The sequence below is a fragment of the Aquarana catesbeiana genome, linkage group LG09, assembly GCF_042186555.1.
Source record: "Aquarana catesbeiana isolate 2022-GZ linkage group LG09, ASM4218655v1, whole genome shotgun sequence".
NCBI lineage: Eukaryota > Metazoa > Chordata > Amphibia > Anura > Ranidae > Aquarana > Aquarana catesbeiana.
The window spans coordinates 49,243,426-49,265,745 of NC_133332.1; the positions used below are offsets into that span (position 1 = coordinate 49,243,426).

The 22,320-nt window shown below is 42.6% G+C and overlaps 2 protein-coding genes across 4 annotated transcripts in view; one reads left to right on the plus strand and one right to left on the minus strand.

Annotated features, from left to right (window-relative positions):
- The window catches only part of APOM (apolipoprotein M), a 43,887-nt gene extending 30,388 nt beyond the window's left edge, over positions 1-13,499 (minus strand). The window contains exons 1-3 of one of the 2 annotated variants that reach the window (XM_073598459.1): positions 13,288-13,499; positions 7,308-7,465; positions 35-108 (exon numbers count right to left, since the gene is read on the minus strand). In XM_073598459.1, coding sequence (XP_073454560.1) covers positions 35-108; positions 7,308-7,465; positions 13,288-13,401 — 346 coding nt within the window. In that variant the 5' untranslated portion in view covers positions 13,402-13,499. The remainder of the gene's footprint in view (positions 1-34; positions 109-7,307; positions 7,466-13,287) is intronic. The other variant, XM_073598458.1, reaches the window with a different exon arrangement.
- Positions 13,500-22,029: 8,530 nt separating this feature from the next.
- BAG6 (BAG cochaperone 6) overlaps positions 22,030-22,320 on the plus strand; it is a 59,898-nt gene continuing 59,607 nt past the window's right edge. For both annotated transcript variants that reach the window (XM_073598460.1, XM_073598461.1), the window contains exon 1: positions 22,030-22,183. The gene's annotated coding sequence lies outside the window, so the exon portion shown is untranslated. The remainder of the gene's footprint in view (positions 22,184-22,320) is intronic.

A 22,320-nucleotide genomic window follows, 5' to 3' on the forward strand; every position in this document is an offset into this window, starting at 1 on the left:
GGGATTTATTTGTACTGCTCTGTTGATCACTGACCTGCAGTCCGGAGTTCTGTGCTGCCCTCATTTAGCAGATAAACCCACTTTCGCGGAACACACGACCCATCCATACTGGAGAGACAGAGACCAATGTAAACAGATGACCAACAGACACAACAGAGAATACAGATACCAGGTAGATGAATGGGTTTCTATGTCAAATTAAAATTTAAATGTACCCCCTGTAACCCTTACATATACCCAGTGAAGTGTTCAAAGTGTAGAATTTATACAGCTTGTCTGCAGAGCTCAGTGATGAGAGCTCTGAGAGATGATTGGAAGAAATCAGCTCACAGGAACAGAGCTAAGGCTGTCAATCAGCCTGATCTCCCCCGTCACCTTTTTTCTCTTGGTGTCAGGAAGACTTGTCAGAAGTGACTCATGCTGATATCAGAGGAAGGAGGCAGCAGACAGAAATGACACTTAGTGCTCTTAATTGAGACAAGTACACACTGTAGAGGGATATGCTTTGTTCATATTTTATGTCTGAGGTTTACAACCACTTTAAACAAAAATTGTGATAAATTTGGAGCACGCTGCCACTGAACTCTCACTCTAATGCTGGTTGCCTGACTGTCATATTGATAAAATGGCTTTAATGTGTTCTAAAATACTGACCAAGAAAAAAATATGTAAATAAAGAGTTCTGAATTCAATGGCTACATGTATCTTACAAGTCAGTGACCCAAAAAGTGCATGTCTGTCAGGCAACTAGCATTTTCAGAAGGAGGTTATCAATAGCACTGAGGTGTGTATTATAGACAGAGGGGACAATTGGTTTGTAAAAATTTCAGCTAATTTACAGCTATCAGCTATGTAAAACTGGAACAGGCATTCCTAAATGGTTGGGGATCCCTTTAACACCACCTGTCACCCATATAATGCTATTTTAACACCCTGGTGACTTGAAAACACTTCTCACTTTAAAGTGATACCAAAGGCTCACTTTCTCTTTTTTTTTAAATAACAAACAAGTCATACTTACAGTCAGGTCCATAAATATCGGGACATCGACACATTTCTAATCCTTTTGGCTCTATACACCACCACAATGGATTTGAAATGAAACGAACAAGATTTGCTTTAACTGCAGACTTTCAGCTTTAATTTGAGGGATTTACATCCAAATCAGGTGAACGGTGTAGGAATTACAACAGTTTGTATATGTGCCTCCCACTTTTTAAGGGACCAAAAGTAATGGGACAGATTAACAATCATCCATCAGACTTTCACTTTTTTATACTTGGTTGCAAATCCTTTGCAGTCAATTACAGCCTGAAGTCTGGAACACATAGACATCACCAGACGCTGGGTTTCATCCCTGGTGATGCTCTGCCAGGCCTCTACTGCAACTGTCTTCAGTTCCTGCTTGTTCTTGGGGCATTTTCCCATCAGTTTTGTCTTCAGCAAGTGAAATGCATGCTTAACCGGATTCAGGTCAGGTGATTGACTTGGCCATTGCATAACATTCCACTTCTTTCCCTTAGAAAACTCTTTTTTTTTTTTTTTGGTTGCTTTCGCAATATGCTTCGGGTTATTGTCCATCTGCACTGTGAAGCGCCGTCCAATGAGTTCTGAAGCATTTTGCTGAATATGAGCAGATAATATTGCCCGAAACACTTCAGAATTCATCCTGTTGCTTTTGTCAGCAGTCACATCATCAATAAATACAAGAGAACCAGTTCCATTGGCAGCCATACATGCCCACGCCATGACACTACCACCACCATGCTTCACTGATGAGGTGGTATGCTTTGGATCATGAGCAGTTCCTTTCCTTCTCCATACTCTTCTCTTCCCATCACTCTGGTACAAATTGATCTTGGTCTCATCTGTCCATAGGATGTTATTCCAGAACTGTGAAGGCTTTTTTAGATGTTGTTTGGCAAACTCTAATCTGGCCTTCCTGTTTTTGAGGCTCACCAATGGTTTACATCTTGAGGTGAACCCTCTGTATTCACTCTGGTGAAGTCTCCTCTTGATTGTTGACTTTGACACACATACACCTACCTCCTGGAGAGTGTTCTTGATCTGGCCAACTGTTGTGAAGGGTGTTTTCTTCACCAGGGAAAGAATTCTTCGGTCATTGACCACAGTTGTTTTCCGTGGTCTTCCAGTACTTTTGGTGTTGCTAAGCTCACCGGTGCGTTCTTTCTTTTTAAGGATGATCAAAACAGTTGATTTGGCCACAGCTAATGTTTTTGCTATCTCTCTGATGGGTTTGTTTTGTTTTTTCAGCCTAATGATGGCTTGCTTCACTTATAGTGACAGCTCTTTGGATCTCATATTGAGAGTTAACAGCAACAGATTCCAAATGCAAATAGCACACTTGAAATGAACTCTGGACCTTTTATCTGCTCCTTGTAAATGGGATAATGAGGGAATAGCACACACCTGGCCATGGAACAGCTGAGCAGCCAATTGTCCTATTACTTTTGGTCTCTTAAAAAGTGGGAGGCACATATACAAACTGTTGTAATTCCTACACCGTTCACCTGATTTGGATGTAAATACCCTCAAATTAAAGCTGAAAGTCTGCAGTTAAAGCACATCTTGTTTGTTTCATTTCAAATCCATTGTGGTGGTGTATAGAGCCAAAAAGATTGGAATTGTGTTGATGTCCCAATATTTGTGGACCTGACTGTACCTGCTCTGTGCAGTTGGTTTTGCACAGAGCAGCCCAGATCCTCCTCTTCGCAGGTCCCCTGCCATTGCTCCTGGCTCCTCCTCCCTGCAGAGTGCCCATATAGCAAGCCTCTTGGGGGCACTCATGCATGCTCGCTTCCAAGCCATGGTGTGTGTGTTCATAAGAAGCCCAGACCAAAGCTCAGCCCTGCCCCTCTTCACTGACTGAGCCATTGGCTCCCACTGATGTGTCTGAGTCAGTGAGGAAGGAGAGAGCCAGGAGAGCAGCTGCTCTCATGCACATTGCTGGATCGGGATCTGGCTCAGGTAAGTATTTGGGGGGGGGGGCTGGGGGAAAGCTGCACACTGAAGGTTCATTCATAGAATGGGTGATTTCATAGGCTCTTGTCATTTTTCTAAGCAACCAGCATTTGCCTTTATGCATTTTGTGGTCATTGGATTAAAGTGTATGCAAGCCCTAACAATGAAGACCTCCTACCCTGTTTCCCCGAAAATAAGACCTAGCGTGATTGTCGGTGATGGCTGCAATATAAGCCCTACCCCCCAAATAACCCCTAGTAAAAGTCCTTGTAGGTCTTATTTTCAGGGTAGGGCTCATTTTCGGGGAAACAGGGTAGGGCTTATTTGGGGGGTAGGGCTTATATTGCAGCCATCACTGACACTCACGCTAGGTCTTATTTTCGGGTAAACAGGGTATTTGCTGCCATTGCAATAATTTTCCCCAGAGCTTAGTGAATGCGGTGAAGCTTCACTTTCTAAAGAATACCCAATCCGGTGTAAGGAGAATTTAAAAAAAAAGCGCAGAGAGCGGTGACTGACAGTCATTAGCTCTCTGTTCAGAGTGGCTGGGAGAACTGAGCGATCAGCTGTGTTTGATTGCTCAGTTCTCACCGTTTCGAGATGGCGGGGGACAGATGCAGCATCGGATCGATACATCATGCACCTAGGCAAATATGATTAAAAAAAAAAAAAAACTTCTCTTTTAATATAGAACAGTGAGAAAGCTTGTCACTGTAGGACAGAAGTTGTGTTACTGGCAGAATCTCCAGCTGAAGATAAATTTAAAAAAAAAACTAACGCAGCCACCACATCTAAGGACAGGTGAGCTGAATATAGTCATATTTTTTTCTTGTGTTTGGAAACACTTTAAGGTTACAGAGTTACATGCGTGGCTATAAATACTTGGGTATGTTCATGTACATTCATTAGAAATGACAGAGCCACTTGGAATGGCGGTGAAACATCTCAACATTACAAAACAAGTCCAGCTGAATGTTAATAATCCCTCCTAGTCAGCATCTTACTTGTTTGCAGCTTTCCTTCAAAGTCACGGCTCTATGCTGCAGAATCATTGCCCTTCTTGTACGAAGCTGAGCAGTAGTGAGATCACCTTTCCCTTCACTGCAGTACTCACATTACCTCTGGTGCCAAGCTGCAATTCATTTTCACTCTACTTCTGGGGTTGAATGACACCCAATGTTTTAAATTTTTAAACTGTTTTTTACTAATATATTTATATATTTATCTAAAAAATAAACATTTAATGACAAAGGATTCTCAGAGCACTATTTGCTAGCCAAAGAGGCAGAACTGAAGAGGCAGAACAGCAGTGGTTGCTTGCCTTCAGGCCCCTTTTTCTTCCTTCAGATGAAGGTAGGGATGCCACCTGTCCAGGATTCACCCGGACAGTCCGGGTTTTGAATCACGTGTCCAGGTTTCAGTCTGCCTGAAACCCAGACACAGTATTCAGAATGGGCTGTGGCTCCCCAAGTAACCAAGATAGTCACAAACAAATCTGTTGCCGTCCGGGAGCTGTTGGCGGCAGGTTTGGCATCACTTAAGGGTGGGGCGATGATGTCAGCAAGAGAAATTTGGCTACACAGCCGCATTACTACTCTCCTTTGGGCACCCAAATATGTCTCAGGTCTTTTATAATCCTACAGTGCTTAGTGGCACAGGGAAAAAATATTTTTCCGCAGTAAAGTGTTCGGGTTTGGCTTGAAGAAAAGGTGGCAACCCTAGATGAGGGAAGAATTGCTGCTGATCAGTCACAGACCACCTGTGTAAGTAAATTTCAGCTGAAGCTGTTGAAGTCTGTAAACAGCAGTCTTTTTTAGAGGTAAGTAAGACCATATGATAAAGATCCTAAAGTACCACCTGCTGACCTAACAAAAGAATACAAAATAATAACATACATTATTTTACATTTACCTGAATAATTAAAAAAATATAATTTTTATAGAAATTAAAGGAAAGAATATATGTATGAAACCACTATACATAAAAAGACTTTATCGCTAAGTTAAAAAAAATTTAAAGCGTACAACCTGCAAAATAAAAGCTTATGTTCTGTCTTAGGCTGGGTTCACATACTGTATGTGTGAATTGAATACGTTTTGAACCGCATCCAATTTGCATCACGTGAACCGGCAGCCTTTTCTATAAAAATTGTGCTGAAACTGCGGCTGGACATGTGTGAACAGAGCATTATTTGCCCTCGTTTAACAACTCCCAGTTGTTGGTCAAACTTTTTTTAGTTCATCTTACCCTACGTTCACACCTATGCGTTTTTTAGTGAGTTTTGCAGTTTGCAGAAACGCACTACAGTCCATTTAACATGGTTTCCTATGGTACTAGTTCAGCGTGCGGGCTCTCCGGGCAACGTCATCGGATGGCAACGCCCCATGCCTATATAAGAGGCGCCGGACAGCGGGGAACATAACAACGGAGGAAGACAGCTTTGTGACGAGACCAGTTTTTTTGTTTTTTAGAGGGTAACCAGGGGCAGCGAGGAAGAAGAAGAAGAAGACAGCGACGCGAGGAGGAAGAAGGCAGTGGCGGCGGTGAGGAAAAAGACGACACCGGGAGATGGCAGCTCGGGGAGAAAATGGTGGCGGAAGAAGACAAGGGCACTGGGAGAGACGACACCGGGAGAGACGGTGGCTCAGAGCTATTTTACTAATATAGGAATTGTCAAAAACTGGCTCTTGTTTTTTTTTACTTATCACTGCTTTTTTGGTGAATGGGTAGGGGTTGTACCCGATACCCATTCACATAGGGTGGGGGGCTGGAATCTGGGGGTTCCCTTGTTAAAGGGGGCTTCCAGATTCCAATAAGCCCTCTGCTCACAGACCCCGGCAACCACCACCTAGGGTTGTCAGGAAGTGGCCCCTGTCCTCATCAACATGGGGCAAGGTGATTTGGGGTGGGGCAGAGCCCCCCTGCCCCAAAGCACCCACGCCCCCCCATGTTGAGGGAATGGTATGGTTCAGGAAGGGGGGGGGGGGGGCGCTCGCTCATCCCCTCCCTCGTCCCCTCCCTTTCCTGACCTGCCGGGTGACATGCTCGGATAAGGGTCTGGTATGGATTTTGGGGGGACCCCACACCGTTTTTAAAAAAAATGTTGGTGTGGGTAGGGGCTCTCCTCCGAATCCATACTAGACCCGAAGGGCCTGGTATAGACCTGGGGGGGGGGAACCCCACGGCGTTTTTTGGCAAATTTTTGGGACGGCAAATTTTTTATTTTTAATTCAGCTTTCAGCAGGAACCCCGCTGACAGCTGATGACTCATCAGTTGTTAGGGAAGAAGCGGCCAGCTTCCCGGCCCCCTCCTTAGCAACCAGCTTTATACAGTGTGTTTTGCAGTACGTTTAAAGAGAAAAAAAAAAAAAACTAAAATGCCTGAAAAACGCATCAACTGCATATATGTGAACCTAGACTTACTTCACTTGCATGCGCATTACCAAATGTATTGAATTATTTGTGGTTTCATCTTAATATATGTGCACGGCATATCCAGTTTTTGGATTATGTGATCTTTCTCTGTTCGGAATGTACTTTGTACCTTTGTAAAATTTCAATAAAGTGCTTATGAAAAAAAGAAAAAGTTTATAATCGACTGTCCTGCCTCCCGTTTCTCGGATCTTCACTCTATTCAAGAACCATCCATTCAACACTTGCTGATGCCTGTGTCCCCTGCTGCATGCTGTGGTTCCTTCCACTTATCCCTACATCATTGTGTTTTGTAGTGATGTCGGGGCTGGTGGAAAGGAACCACAGAGCACAGCCGGGGACCAGGCATCCAACACACTCCGAAATGTCAAATGTGAAGGTTTTTGAACAATAAAAAGATAGAATGTGAATGGTGGGACAAGGGAATATGCGTATGAACACTCTTCTTTTGGAGTCTGTACAGTACATACTACATTTCACTATACATTTTCATGGATACATGCAGACCTTTGTCCTAATGCTGGTCATTAAGGGTTTTAAGTTTTAACTAGTGACACATAGGGGGATGCAATCATTTGCTTCACCCAACATGCCTAGTTGGGCATTTTTTTTTTCTACAGGGCTCATGGAAAATTTGGTTTTGACCCAAGAGGTGCTGTAGAAGTAAGTGATGTATGACATCAACAGAAGATGCTGACTCAAAGAGCATGGGGCTCATCCTCTACAACTTACTGTCACCATCTTCTATGGTCTTTACATTGTGATATATTTGATAAATATTTGTATCATGCAACAATCTCATTCTATGTTCGATTGGCCCCCTCTGTGGAGCAGATAGAAGATAACAGAAAAAGAGCAGGGATAGGGTGATAAAGACATACGGTTTATCTCACACTCTGATGGATGCAGTGAACTCCAGTTTCTCTCTCTCTGAGCTTTCCTGGACATTGAATCGGGCGTTATCCATAACCTTGAAGATCTCCAGCTCCTGGCTTCCACAATGTCCTGCCGCAGCCAAGAAGTGCCACCTCCCCATGTACTGCAACGGGAACTGCCAGGAGTTTAATATAAAGTCAACCATTGGACAAGATATTAATCATGGAGATCTCATTGTGAGGCCTCCAGTTTTTATTTACAACACAAGTACACAATCTGTGGGTCAGGGTATTAAAACAGGGTCCCAGAATGTATTTTGAGGTCCCCAGATAGTATATAAGTATATATGATATGTTATGGGCCAGTGTCAACAATGCTTTGATATCAGCTTGAGTTCACAATTCATTAACAGGTTTAGTTGACCGCCTTCTGACCTGCATTTAGCCTACCTCAGCTGCTTTTTCATTCCCATACACTTGTATGACAAATGACGCAGTTATAAAGTGAACAAAAGCTTGGACACTGGCCTCTTGGCTGGCTCGTAATTTAAAGCGTATTTCCACATTTACAGTCAAATTTGAGAAAACCCCACTGTATTTTTATGTGTTCCCATAATAATAATTGCCATACCTGGAATTCATATTAACTCCCCATCTTTCTCTGTATGGCAAAATTTTATTTTTGAGAACTTTATTTGCACTAATTTTTATTTTTAAGTTAAGCTATGTGAATGAGAACATGTAATAAATAATTTTTAAAAAATTGTAAAAAACATATCTTTCCCTACACAATACTGTATTGTAAACTCCCCCTAAAGCCGCGTACACATGAGCGGAATGTCCGACAGAAAAAGTTTTTCATCATCTATTCCGATCGTGTGTGTGCCTCATCGGACTGTTTTTTTTCTAAAATTCTGATGGACCTAGAAATAGAACATGTTCTAAATATCTCCAACGGAACCAATTCCTATCGGGAAAACCGCTCATCTGTATGCTGTTCCGACGGACCAAAAATGACGCATGCTCTGAAGCAAGTACGATACGGAAGCTATTGGCTACTGGCTATTGAACTTCCTTTTTCTAGTCCCGTCGTACGTGCTGTACGTCACCACGTTCTGGACGGTCGGACTTTGGGTTGACCGTGTGTAGGCAAGACCGCTTGAATGGAATTCCTTCAGATTTCCGTTGGAGAAACCTTCGGAGTTTATCCCAACGGCAAAACCAGTCGTGTGTACGCGGCATTACATTTCCAAGACACACTGATTATATGGTTTAAAGGGCAAAGGCTATGCACTGCATTATAGGGTGTTCCTTATTTCTGGTGAAAAATCTGCAAAGTTTTCGGCCAAAAGTTAGCGACTCACAAACCTCCTGTATCCCAGGGATTTCATTGCAAACCTGAACCTCGTCCCTGTGCGTAATAAGGAACCTTTCTGGCATTCCCTTGCAGAGAACTTACATGGTCTCATCCTAGTCTAAAGCCTGAGGTTGCAGGAAAGAAAATTGCATAATCTATGGCCTGCTTCACTGTCGCACACAAAGCTATAATCAGGTGCCTTGCTCTTGCTTGTGGATCTTTCTGGTATCCACTGTGATAAATCCATGTGGAACCCAACCCAATACCCTTTATACTTCGGAGTATCCTCTATGGATCATAAAGAACATTTGTTGTAGTCCACCTTTTGCTCTCAGGGGTTAGTGTTGCTTGAGGTTTCAAAATAAAGGGTAATGCAGGATATTGTGTAGGTTTGTTGACTCTGCTGTGCACCCTTATCTAATCTATTGACAGAGCAGGTAGTACAAGAGGTACACCATGTGTAGACCTTCAAGACCTCCATTGATAGTAGCTCCATTACCAGATTGCTGGGTATAGAGAGAGAAACAGACCTCTTTCGGAGGGGTCAGTGTTGCAAGGCGGTAAATGAATTAACTGTGTGCACCACACACACATTTCCAATTTCTTTTGACAATTTTATTAGGTTATTTATATTATCAAAACAAAAATGTGTCGATTTATTACAGCACAGCCTTGTTTTGGTGGAAGAACTTTCCAGCATGAAACGAATATTGGCATCAGGGGCGTTCCTAGGTCTACAAAAGATCTGGGGCTAGAGCCGATAGCAGCGTAGTAAATAAAGTCATACGCTTGGGTGGGCATACACATGTATATAATATACGTGTGTGTGTGTGTGTGTGTATATATACCCCCAGAGAGCCCCCCTTACATCAGGGTCCCCAGAGAGCCCCCTTACATTAGGGTCCCCAGAGAGCCTCCCTCTTAAATCAGGGTCCCAAGAGAGCCTCCCTCTTAAATCAGGGTCCCCAGAGAGCCTCCTCCTTAAATCAGGGTCCCCAGAGAGCCCCCCTTACATTAGGGTCCCCAGAGAGCCTCCCTCTTAAATCAGGGTCCCAAGAGAGCCTCCCCCTTAAATCAGGGTCCCCAGAGAACCTCCCCCTTAAATCAGGGTCCCCAGAGAGCCCCCAACTTACATCAGGGTCCCCAGAGAGCCTCCCCTCCCCTTGGGGACCCCTGCAGAGACTCGGGGCTATGGGCCCCAGGTTCGGGGCTATAGCCCCAAAAGCCACCCCCTAGCAACGCCACTGATTGGCATTACAATAATGTCTACTGTTTTAGACAAGTTATGCTTAGGGGAAAATTGAGTAGGGTTAAGCTGACCATACATGGTTAAATTTTGGCGTGAATGCTCTCACAAAGACCATTTTTAGAGCATTCAAGGCCACCACTATCGTATATACAAATTTCGTGTGAAAATTTTGCTTGATTGCTATGACAATGTTGCGATTTTTATCATTCAGTTTCAGGATGGACAGAATGTGATTTCAAATTTCCTTCAATCACATAAGAAATAGTTTTTTTTTTTACATACTTCTCCTTTTCCCTATAATTGTGGTTGGAAATGATCGTTGATTTGATTACTCTAAACCATTAGAAATATGAAAGAACATTTTGAAAACAACCATTTTCTAGTAAAGTTTTACCAGTATCTGGCTTTAGGTTTGAGGAATAGATAAAGATAAGCTTTAGCAGTTAGGCTGATTGCTTAGGTAGTTTAGCAGGATAGTGTGAGAGGTTAGTAGAGATAGGGAGGTTAAATTAAGAATTATGGATTAGTGGTACAAATATTTGTTGAAATCGGGCTAAAATGGCTGAGGTTGGGGTTAGGTTAGGTTAAGGACTAAGTGCCAAAAGCAAGCACAATGAACCAGTGTTAATTTTGTCTACTAAATCGACTAAAACATTTTTATTTGACTAAATGAATACTAATTTAGTCAACTAAAATAGGACTAAAACTAAAACAATTGAGATGACTAAAATAGGACTAAAACTATAATGCCATTTTAGACAAAAGACTAAAATAGGACTAAAACTAAAATGCCATTTTAGTCAAAAGACTATGACTAAAACTAAATTGAAATTTGACTTCAAAATTAACACTGGTCTGTAGTGCATGTTCATACCTCAATAACAAAAATAATAACATATGATACTTTTCACTCCAGCAGTATATAATGAGTTTGGAAATTGTAGAGAAAGGTTAACTAATGCATTACAATTTAATTACACCCATTAGATTTTAGACGACTAAAATGAGTTTTAGTCGACTAAAATGTACTGGAGATTTTAGTCAACTAAAACGTAGGACATTTTAGTCGACTAAAATGTACTGGAGATTTAGTCGACTAAATACGACTAAAACTAAAACAATTGCAGAAGACTAAAATGGGACTAAAATTAAAATGCCATTTTAGTCCTAAGACTAAAACTGAATTGAAATTTGCTGCTAAAATTAACACTGCAATGAACTTGTCATTTGCCATGAAGCCAGAAAATTCAATATTTTACCATAAATGTCCATTTTTCAATAGAATTATTTTAATTTCTCTATGGAAAAAGAAACAACTGGAGATTAGTTGCACAAAGATCCCAACACGTCAGAAAATCTCAGGTTTTAACGGCTTGCCGACCGCCGCATGTAGATATACGTTGACACAATGGCACGGACAGGCAAATGGGTGTACAGGTACGTACCTTTAAATTTGCCGCCGTGCCATCGCGTGTGCCCGCCGCGAGCTCCGTGAGTGTGATCGCGGGTCCCGCGGACTCAATGTTCGCGGGGATACCCGCGATCGTCTCACGGAGAGGAAGAATGGGGAAATGTTGATGTAAACAAGCATTTCCCCGTTCTGCCTAGTGATAGGACACTGATCACCGCTCCCTGTAATCAGAAGCAGTGATCAGTGTCGTGTCACACATAGCCCCTCCCCCCACAGTTAGAATAACTCCGTAGGACACACTTAACCCTACAGTGCCACCTAGTGGTTAACCGCTTCACTGCCAGTCACATTTACACAGTAATCAATGCATTTTTAATCGCACTAATCGCTGTATAAATGTGAATGGTCCCAAAATAGCGCCAAAAGTGTCCGATGTGTCCGCCATAATGTCGCAGTCACGATAAAAATTGCTGATCGTCGCCATTACTAGTAAAAAAAAAAAATTATTAATAAAAATTCCATAAAACTATCCCCTATTTTGTAGACGCTATAACTTTTGCGCAAACCAATCAATATACGCTTATTGCGATTTTTTTAACAAAAATATTGAGAAGAATACGTATCGGCCTAAACTGATGAAAATTTTTTTTTAATATATATTTTTTGGGGATATTTATTATAGCAAAATGTGAAAATAATGCGTTTTTTTCAAAATTGTCGCTATTTTTTTGTTTATAGGGCAAAAAATAAAAACCTCAAAGGTCATCAAATACAGCCAAAAGAAAGCTCTATTTGTGGGGAAGAAAAGACATCAATTTTGTTTGGGAGCAACGTCGCATGACCGCGCAATTGTCAGTTAAAGCGACGCAGTACCGAATTGCAAAAAGTGCTCTGGTCTTTGGCCAGCCAAATGGTACGGGGCTGAAGTGGTCAAGGAATGCTTTCAGCTTTAGTTTTTAAAGTGTATATATAGCCAAGACTTTTTCTTTGTTTTTGGTTAAGTAGGCCTGGCTTAGAACCACTGTCAAGTTTTTATTACTTTCTGTGCCTCCGCTAGATAGATCCACCCTCACTGTTTGTTCTGGTGACCATCGCCACCAATGCAGAAAGTGATAGAAAATTGTTGCCAAAACAAGAGCTAAGGTTACATCTTGTAATGTATACAGATTTCGGTGGCAACTGTCTAAAAGGAGAGTACCCATCACTATAGAGAATTTTCCTTTATTGCATCTCTGGGAAAGGAATGGATGGTAGATCACCCGATTGGGTCACAGAAAGCAAAAAAATGATCTAAAAGGGGTTTTAGCCCTTCCCAACGCTATCCAAAACTAAAACAAAAAATGCTGGCAATTAAAATGCCCTAAAACCCTTGCATTGGTTTGGAGTTAAAATCAGTCTGCCTAACATCTCAGCAGTGTTTTGTTAGTATTAGACATGTGCGATTAGTTTCGTACGAATCGAAAATTCGTACATTTGGGGGGGATCCAAAATATGAATTGCTATGCTTCCAAATTTTGTACGAATTACGAAATTTCGTTTACGAATTTTGGATCCAAATTCCTAACAAACATTCGTAATTGTTACAAAAAGTTAACAAACCTAAAAGTTAAAAACCCAGGAAGTCAGCACAGCAGAGGGATGGTGGGAGCCCCTCATAATGATAAATTAATCATAACGAACATTCATAATTGTTACGAAAAGTTAACGAACCTAATGAAAATTCGAATTCATTCTAATACGAAACGGAATGGAATGAACAAAACAAATTTATTGATGGCGCACATGTCTAGTTTGTAGTTAAACTTCTCTACCTACTCCATCCTAAAAAGCCAATCACCACCATCACAAAAAAAATCTAGGGTCTCACTGGTGCCACTATTTGGAGTCTGTCCATCCCCAACTGAGCTAATTTAGTCCATCACAAAACACGAGGACCGTTATTTCATTTTATGTCTCTTTAACTGAATGATTTGTAGGTTACCTGGGTCCTATTGATGTGTGCCGCTGAGAGTTTGTCACTGCTGTCACAGACGGAGAGGGAGTCGATGGCCAGGCCATATAGGTAGAGGAAATAATGCCAAGCAGTGTTGAACATGTCTATGATGGTCTCTCCAAGCAATCTATTGGTAAATGACTCTTCTGCCCTCCTTGTGCCTCTGCTCTGTTATCTCTCAGAACCTTGCTCTTTTTTCACTTTTTGTTTATTTTTCCCACTCAGAGACCCTTGTTCTCTGCATCTGGAAATCATTAACTAGAGTTCACTACTAGTGTTAATAGAGGGGTGGATGGTCAGTTCAAAGATTGTGACATTGGAAGACCCTGTTCCCAGAACAAGTCTTAAAATGAACCTCCACCCACATATTAGCCAGTGCAAATTCCTAACGCTCCCCCCTACCTTTTGCACATTTGGTATTTTTTGGAGGAGTAGCAAGTACCTTTTCCAGCAGGTACTTGCTCCCACTTCCTCATTTTTCACATCGGCTACTCCTAAGTTTGCAACCTTTTCTTCAAGCCAAACCCAAACACTTTAGCGGCACTCAGCAATTTTTTTTTTTTTTTTTTACGGCGGAACACTATGGACTGTGGTATAAAATGGAACTCTGATGTAAAGGGGTTTCTGCTTACCAAAGCCCCCATTTACATCAGAATTCCCAGCATTCCTCATTAAATCAGGTTTCCCAAAGCTCCCCCTCACATTAGAGTCCACAGAGCACCCCTTACATCTGAGTCCCCCTTACCTTAGTGTACTCATTTGCTTAGGGGTAGGACAGAGACGGGAGGGAGGGGGCCTATGCACTGGGTGGTTGTGGTACTTGGTTACTGGGGAGCAAAGGTATGTGCAACCCAGGCATCAAGGGGAATCTGCACCGCACTGGGTGAATAGTCTGTGCCCAGGCACGCCTAAGTTAAATGGGGGGGGGGTTGCAGTCCCATCTGAATAATGTGTCCAGGTTTCAGACTGTTTGAAATTATTATTCAAAACTCGGACTGTCCGGGTGAATCCCAGACTGGTGGCAACCCTAGCTACTCCCCCCACCCCCCAACACACACACTCACCTGCAGCTGCACATCATACATCTCAGGAGGCTACAGAACCAGTCTCCCTTGTCTTGCGATCTTGCAGAAGTGCAGTAGGGAGCCGACTGTGAGTGATCAGTAAATCACAGCTAGTTCCTGAATTCAAGATGGCAGCACAAAAACCTAATGAGCTGTGAGGACTTTTGGTTCTTGGAAGACAGAGTTAGACTTTTTGACCTGGTATGTGTATTTTATAAGTCAGCAGCTACAGTACCTTATAGCTTCTGACATTCAAAACTCTGTATTTCAAAACGAGTGAAATTATTCTTTAAAAAGTCGAAGAACACTAGTTAAACGTAAAAACCTTCAGAGAACAAGTTTATCCAAAATGAATGTTATGTGTGGAGTTTGTTGGGTTGAACTCCCCACTGATTTCTTTATAAGGACCCCAGTGCTCAGATCTCCCTGTGAAGGTTTCTGTCTCTACCCCTCCACCGTAAAAGATTCCTCTTTATCCATTCTTCATAAATTTAGTTATAAGCAAATTTCAACATGAAGATTGAGATTTTCTCAAAAAGTCTATGACAGGTGGATGGAGCTGGGAAATCAAACTGCCTCTGATCCTGGGGTTTTTGAAGGTTCTAACCATGAAAACATTAAACAGGAATGGTCCCTAGTTTTTAAAGTGAACTTATGCTTGTCCCATGCAGGGCAAATAAGCAGATTCACTTTATTTAGCCATCCCCAGCACTGCAGCATATACTTACATTTCTTTAACCCCCCCCCCCGCGTCTGCTCCTTTCCCAGAGGGAAGGAAAGTCCTATGTAAGTTAGTGAGTCAATGGATAGTAGGACCAATTTGGGAGGGACTTTGGATATACCACTGGTGACCACCAAATATAATAAAATCCAATATATATATACATATATATATATATATATATATACAAAATAACAATTGTATTGTATATAGATTAAAATTCTAGTATAACATTGTGGAAAACATCTAAAAGTATAGTTACAAAGAAATTCATCACAGTCTTGATGTGTATCCTTAGAAAAGGTCTAGGTCTACGCGTTTCACAAATTCACCGCTTCCTCAGGACAGATAAGGATTTATACATCTTTGATGTGAGGTTGCCCTGTGGAGACATAGGTGATTCAGAGTTGGTTGATATATGTATATCCTATCACCGGATACATACAACTTTTGAACCCCAGTACTGGAGTATACATATTATAATATCATCATAGAGTAGGGCCGAACACCGCCCTGGTTTGGTTCACGCAAGAACTCATTAAAAATAAAAAAAGACAGGAGGCAGTTTTTGACAATTCCTTTATTAAAAAACAAAAAACAAAAAAACAATCTCCCCCAATGAAGGTCCATCATCAATCACGATGCCTGCCTCACCGCTGGACCTGGAAAAAAAAAACAAAAACGTTTCGCCCGCAACGAAGATTAACCGCCGAATGCCTGCTCTGCCATTTGACAGTTCTTAAATAGGTAAGGGACAGGATCAACTGGTGGCACCGCCCCCCTTGTGACGTCACCAACCGGTCCATTCTGGGTCGGTGAATTACCTAGAGCACTCAACAGCACCCTGGTAGTTAATTTAGAACTACAAGCCGACATCCACAAAGACTGTTCGATGATGCGGCCCCATACGGCTGCATCTTTTTAAATTTGTGACAGTGAGTGGGGCTGCTGCATCTGTAAAATGTTATATGTTACACCCTGAATACTGTATGGGTGAACTTATGCTTTAAAGCGGAACTAAACCCCCAGAAATGCTCACCTCCACCTTCCAACGATGCAGAAGTTACATCCCTCGCTGGCTGCTATCATCTTCTCCCCAGCTACTTCCCCAACACTGACACTAAGGGCTCATTTAGATTGGCAGCAAAGGGGCAGTAAAAACAAGCATTCGAGAAGTGGTTTTACTGCCCCTAAACTGCCTACTTAAAAAGTAAACTCACCCATTGAAGTCAATGAAAAAGAGAAAGGTTTCCTCTAAGTGGACTTTTAAGGCAACTGATAGTATCACATGTACACATATGTAGGTATAGTAGTAGAAAGAATTTTTGTTAATAATTTGTACATAGTTAAAAATGCATATCAGAATGAAATATTGATTTATCTACACAAAGTCAGCTAGTATCACCGTGCTGAAGGGTATATGAGATAGCCTCCTTACACCCAACGCGTTTGGGGTACAGTTTAATCCTTCTTCAGGGAGCATAGAAAGGAGTAATTCATCTATAGCCATTCGCTCTCCTTTCTCATTGAAGTCAATGGGACTGTGCCATAAACCAATCACTGGGCTTGTGCTTATGGCGATGCAATTACATTGAAAATAACTGTGTGCCAAAAAAAAAAAATAGCCAAAAGAAAAGAACAGGCATTCAGGAGCTGACAGGATTGCCCCGTGAATGCCTGCAAGCTGCTCCTGTACCGCTGTCTGAAGTCCAATCCAACGCGGGGAGCAGAAACTGACAAACATCTAAATATAGCCTAATGCTTACCCAGATAAAGCCCTTATCTAACTATTTTATCCCTAGTTTTTTTCAGTAGACTTTTTTATTTCTCCCAATTTCATAGGTGCTGTCCAATCCGATCATCATGGGGATCCATAAACAGTTCCCAGGCTATATCAGAGCAGAATGGGAACAGATGTTACTTTTGTGACAATAATTCTTATTCAGTTTTTTCTGCATTTGCAAACTGAAGCTTCACAGACCTATGTTGGATCTATGGGCAGCCCAATGAAAACAGACTTGCATTCATTTATATCAGACTGCCCTAATCTATTTAGGTCTGAAAAAATAGAAAAGGACTCTTTTTTTTTTTTTTTTCGGACCTGGACAGACCGTACACAGGATAGGGGAACAGGGGTGTGATGTTACAGAAGATACATTAATAATGTGGAAGTCATATGGAGGAACCCTTGAGAGCCATGGGGGGTCCCCGGAGATTGACTCTCCAGGAAGTGTCAGTTACCAGGGGACATTGGCAGATTCTTTTTTTAACATTGGAAGCAGGATTTTTTTTCTTTACAATTACAGCTTGACTTTGTTGGTTTTGTATAGTGATAGGGTTTCTTAACCCTTTTGCTACCACCAATGTATGTCATACATCAGGAGCAGCGGGGTGGTTTTACACGCACCTCTGAGTGCTACAGCAGCTGGGAATGTGTGTAAATCTGACAAGGCAATAGTCAGCTGTGTGGTGGAAGAGAACAGGTGGCTGTAAAGCTGCCTGATCACTTTCACGGGTCCCTGGTAGTGCAGCCCCTCCTCGCCTCTTCTCCGCCACGGCCCTGGGGTTCTGCTTTCCCACATGTGGGCCCAATGCCCCCTGGGCAGGTGTCAATGGTTAAAAGGGAAGGGAGACCAGCGAACATCAGTTCACTAATCTCCCTTACTAAGGCTACTTTCACACTGCGCCGCTTTACCATCGTTTTAGCGGCGCTAGCGGGGGGGTTTTAACCCCCCCCGCTAGCGGCCGAAAAAGGGTTAAAACCGCCCCCTGTAGCGGCGCTTTGCAGGCGGGTTTGGAGCGCTCCCCCATTGTTTTCAATGAGAAGGGGCGCTTTAGGAGCGGTAAATACACCGCTCCTACAGCGTTCCAAAGATGCGGCTTGCAGGACTTTTTAGACCGCCCTGCAAGCGCACCGCTCCAGTGTGAAAGCCCTTGGGGCTTTCACATTGGATTGCATTGAGCAGCTCTTTCAGGGCGCTTTGCAGGCGCTATTTTTAGCACTTTAGCGCCTGCAAAGCGCCTCAGTGTGAAAGGAGCCTTAGAATGAAGACAGAAGCAATGCGCATTAAGACAATTTTGGGTCAACAGCTGGAGAAGCTCATGGAGTGAGATCTGTGCTTCATTAGTTTCAGTGGAGAGCACGGCCACGAGAGAAATCAGAGAGAACCTATCACAACAAAATGCTATAACATTTTGTTAGTCCTTATGTGATAAAAATAAAGTTAGTGAAAAAAAAGGCAATACATTGAAGTTATACCCAAACACTTAAAATCCCCTAAAAAGTTTTTCGAGCCCCTCCCACCCTCACATACGAACATAAACACATGCGTCGGGGGCCTCTACTTAGGAAAACTTTGATTGCGCTAAACATGTCACATACCGACACGCACGTCAGAGTGAGAGCAATAATTCTAGGCCCATAATTCACAGTTAAAATGTTATTAAACCTACAACAGTAAAACCAGTCTGTATGTGCAGTAAAGCATGCTTGTTTTACTCACTGTGGAACCTAAGCTTGTAGTTGTTTCACAGGCGGTCCCAATTTTAAGTTTTGATACATTGGTTATCTATTAACTCCATTTAACCTAATCTTTTATACTTTACTAAAATTGCATATTATATTGCGTTTGTGTGGCCATAAATTACCTTAACCCCTTGGCACAGCCACCTCCCTGCCTTCTAAGGGGTTTCAGATCTCGAGAGGCGAGGTTTATGATCCTGTGACTGCCGTGATTGGCTGTCATGGCGGTCACATGATTGGAAAGCTCCCGATTACAAGTAGCGATCGGGAGCTTTCCCTTAGCTGCCAATAACTGTAGGGTGCGCACTTTCGGCACAGCTGTGTTTGCACTCTGGTGTGTGAATATATGTGGCCGCTCGGCGCCAAGGCCCACCCGCCGAGAGGCCCTATATTTGCGTGCCGTTGGCGCCAGGAGGTTAAGTTTATTTTTTACTGAAAATTTGAACTTGATAAACCTCTATATTGTGTAATATAAAAATGTGGAACTACCACCAATCTATTTTCCCAGGGCCTCTGTTTTCAAAAAATATACAGTGAGGGGAAAAAAGTCTGTGATCCCCTGCTGATTTTGTACGTTTGTCCACTGACAAAGAAATGATCAGTCTATTATTGTAGGTTTATTTTAACAGTGAGAGACAGAGTAACAACAAAAATATCCAGAAAAACGCATTTCAAAAAAGTTATAAATTGATTTGCATTTTAATGAGTGAAATAAGTATTTGGTCCCCTATCAATCAGCAAGATTTCTGGATCCCAGGTGTCTTCTATACAGGTAATGAGCTGAGATTAGAAACACTCTCTTAAAGGGAGTGCTCCTAATTGCAGCTTGTTACCTGTATAAAAGACACCGGTCCACGGAATCAATCAATAAGATTCTAATCGCTCCACCATGCCAAGACCAAAGAGCTCTCCAAGGATGTCAGGGACAAGATTGTAGACCTACACAAGGCTGGAATAGGCTGCAAGACCATTGCCAAGCAGCTTGGTGAGAGGGTGACAACAGTTGGTGCGATTATTCGTAAATGGAAGAAACACAAAATAACTGTCAATCTCCCTCGGTCTGGGGCTCCATGCAAGATCTCACCTCATGGAGTTCCAATGATCATGAGAATGGTGAGGAATCAGCCCAGAACTACACAGGAGAATCTGGTCAATGATCTCAAGGCAGCTGGGACCATAGTCACCAAGAAAACAAGTGGTAACACACTACACCGTGAAGAACTGAAACCCTGCAATGCCCGCAAGGGTCACCTGCTCAAGAAAGCACATGTACAGGCCTGTCTGAAGTTTGCTAATGAACATCTGAATGATTCAGAGGAGAACTGGGTGAAAGTGTTGTGGTCAGATGAGACCAAAATCAAGCTCTTTGGCTTCAACTCAACTCGCTGTGTTTAGAGGAGGAGGAATGCTGCCTATTACCCTAAGAACACCATCCCCACCATCAAACATAGAGGTGGAAACATTATGCTTTGGTGGTGTTTTTCTGCTAAGGGGACAGGACAACTTCACCACATCAAAGGGACGATGGACGAGGCCAAGTTCCATCAAATGTTGGGTGAGGACCTCCCTCCCTCAGCCAGGGCATTGAAAATGGGTCGTGGATGGGTATTCCAGCATGACAATGACCCAAAACACACGGCCAAGGCAACAAAGGAGTGGCTGAAGAATAAGCACATTAAGGTCCTGGAGTGGCCTAGCCAGTCTCCAGACCTTAATCCCATAGAAAATATGTGGAGGGAGCTGAAGGTTCGAGTTACCAAACATCAGCCTTGAAACCTTAATGACTTGGAGAGGATCTGCAAAGAGGAGTGGGACAAAATGCCTCCTGAGATGTGTTCAAACCTGGTGGCCAACTACAAGAAATGTCTGACCTCTGTGATTGCCAACAAGGGTTTTGCCACCAAGTGCTAAGTCATGTTTTGCGAAGGGACAAAAAATACTTATTTCACTCATTCAAATGCAAATCAATTTATAACTTTTTTGAAATGTGTTTTTCTGGATATTTTTGTTGTCATTCTGTCTCTCACTGTTTAAATAAACCTACCAATAAAATTATAGACCCTTCATTTCTTTGTCAGTGGGCAAACGTACAAAATCAGCAGGGGATCAAATACTTTTTTCGCACACTGTATACTGTTTTGGTGGGTTTAACTAATCTTCAGGCGTAAAATGATTTTTTAACCACTTCCGGACCGCCCACCGTCGTTATACGTCGGTACTTTGAAGAGAAATATCATTGTTATGGCAGCAGCTAGCTGCCATAACCCTGGTATCCTCTTCTTCAGTGGGCGGTCCGCTTTCAGTTAAAAGTGGTCTCTGCGGTGGATTCGCCGCAAGATCACTTTTATTGGCGGCGAGAAAGGGGCCCCCCCTCCGCCGTATACCGGAGCCATCGGCATCGGCGATCGGATCTTCACCCTTGTTGGGCATGAAGACGAGTGAGGGGAAGATGGCCCCACCCGTCTCCATATCATTGCAGGGCAGAAGCGACGTCAAAATGTCACTTCCACCCATAGCTCTTAAAACGCATACGCGAGTAGCGCCTGCATATGAAAACGGTGTTCAAACCACACATGTGAGGTATCGCCGCGATTGTTAGAGCGAGAGCAATAATTCTAGACCTCCTCTGTAACTCACAACATACAACCTATAGAATTTGTGTGACAGAAAGTATTGCAACGACCGCCAGTTTATTCTCTAGGGTGTTAGAAAAAAATGTATAATGTTTTCGGGTTCTAAGTAATTTTCTAGCAAAAAAAAAACTGTTTTTAACTTGTAAACAACAAATCTCAGAAAGAGGCTCAGTCCTTAAATGGTTAAACGTGTGCAAAAAAAAAAAAAAAAAAAAAAAAAGCAAAAACATCTCTGGGAGCGAATGGGTTAATCTCGTCTATATGACAATCTCCGCCAAAACAAAAATTCAGTGCTGTTTCATAACAGTCTCTGATTTAAAATTACAACAAGATAAATAAAAGACAGCGGGAGGCAGCCAACCAGCCTGTTATCATTTTTATACTACATCCAAGAACAAAAGATCCATATATTGCAGCTGTCCCTATATAAAAGAGCCTGGAAGAAGAAAACTAATGCAGCCATCACTTCCAGGGACTGCTATGCTACAATATATTACATCTTTTGTTGTTAGGTTTAGACACCTATAACACTCCAATGAGAAGGCATGCATTGGAACATTTCCATCCATCACGTGACCAAAGCAAAATAACCAGCGTGCGTAAGGGCAGAAAGGGGAACAACGTGAGGGCGAAAGTAAGGAAACAGCGCCTATAGCGGAAGTAATAGGAACAGCAACAGCAACGTGAGGGCGGGAGAAAAGGAAAACAAGCGTCCACAGTGTGAGGGCGGAAGGTAAAGAAATAGCGTCTACAGCGTGTGGGCGGAAGCAAAGGGGCGCTGTCCGTGCGTTCCAAAGGCCGGAAGTCGCTCACTTTTAACCTTCACCCTCAGAAGCGGAAGACAGGGAGTGAGAACCCGGAAGTTGGCCGGCTGCTCCTGTTTGCGTTTAGAACTGTTGATAACTGCCGGTGTCTCTGGTTGCCGGAGGGGCCGGGATTGCAGGTGAGATTGATTGGGGGGGGATTTATGAGCAGTGTGGGGGAGGGAGGCCGGGGTACCAAGCTGTATATCACAGTGGGTCAGTTCTATGTAGACAGGCAAATTATACAACATGGCTGCCATCATGTCATCCATGGATG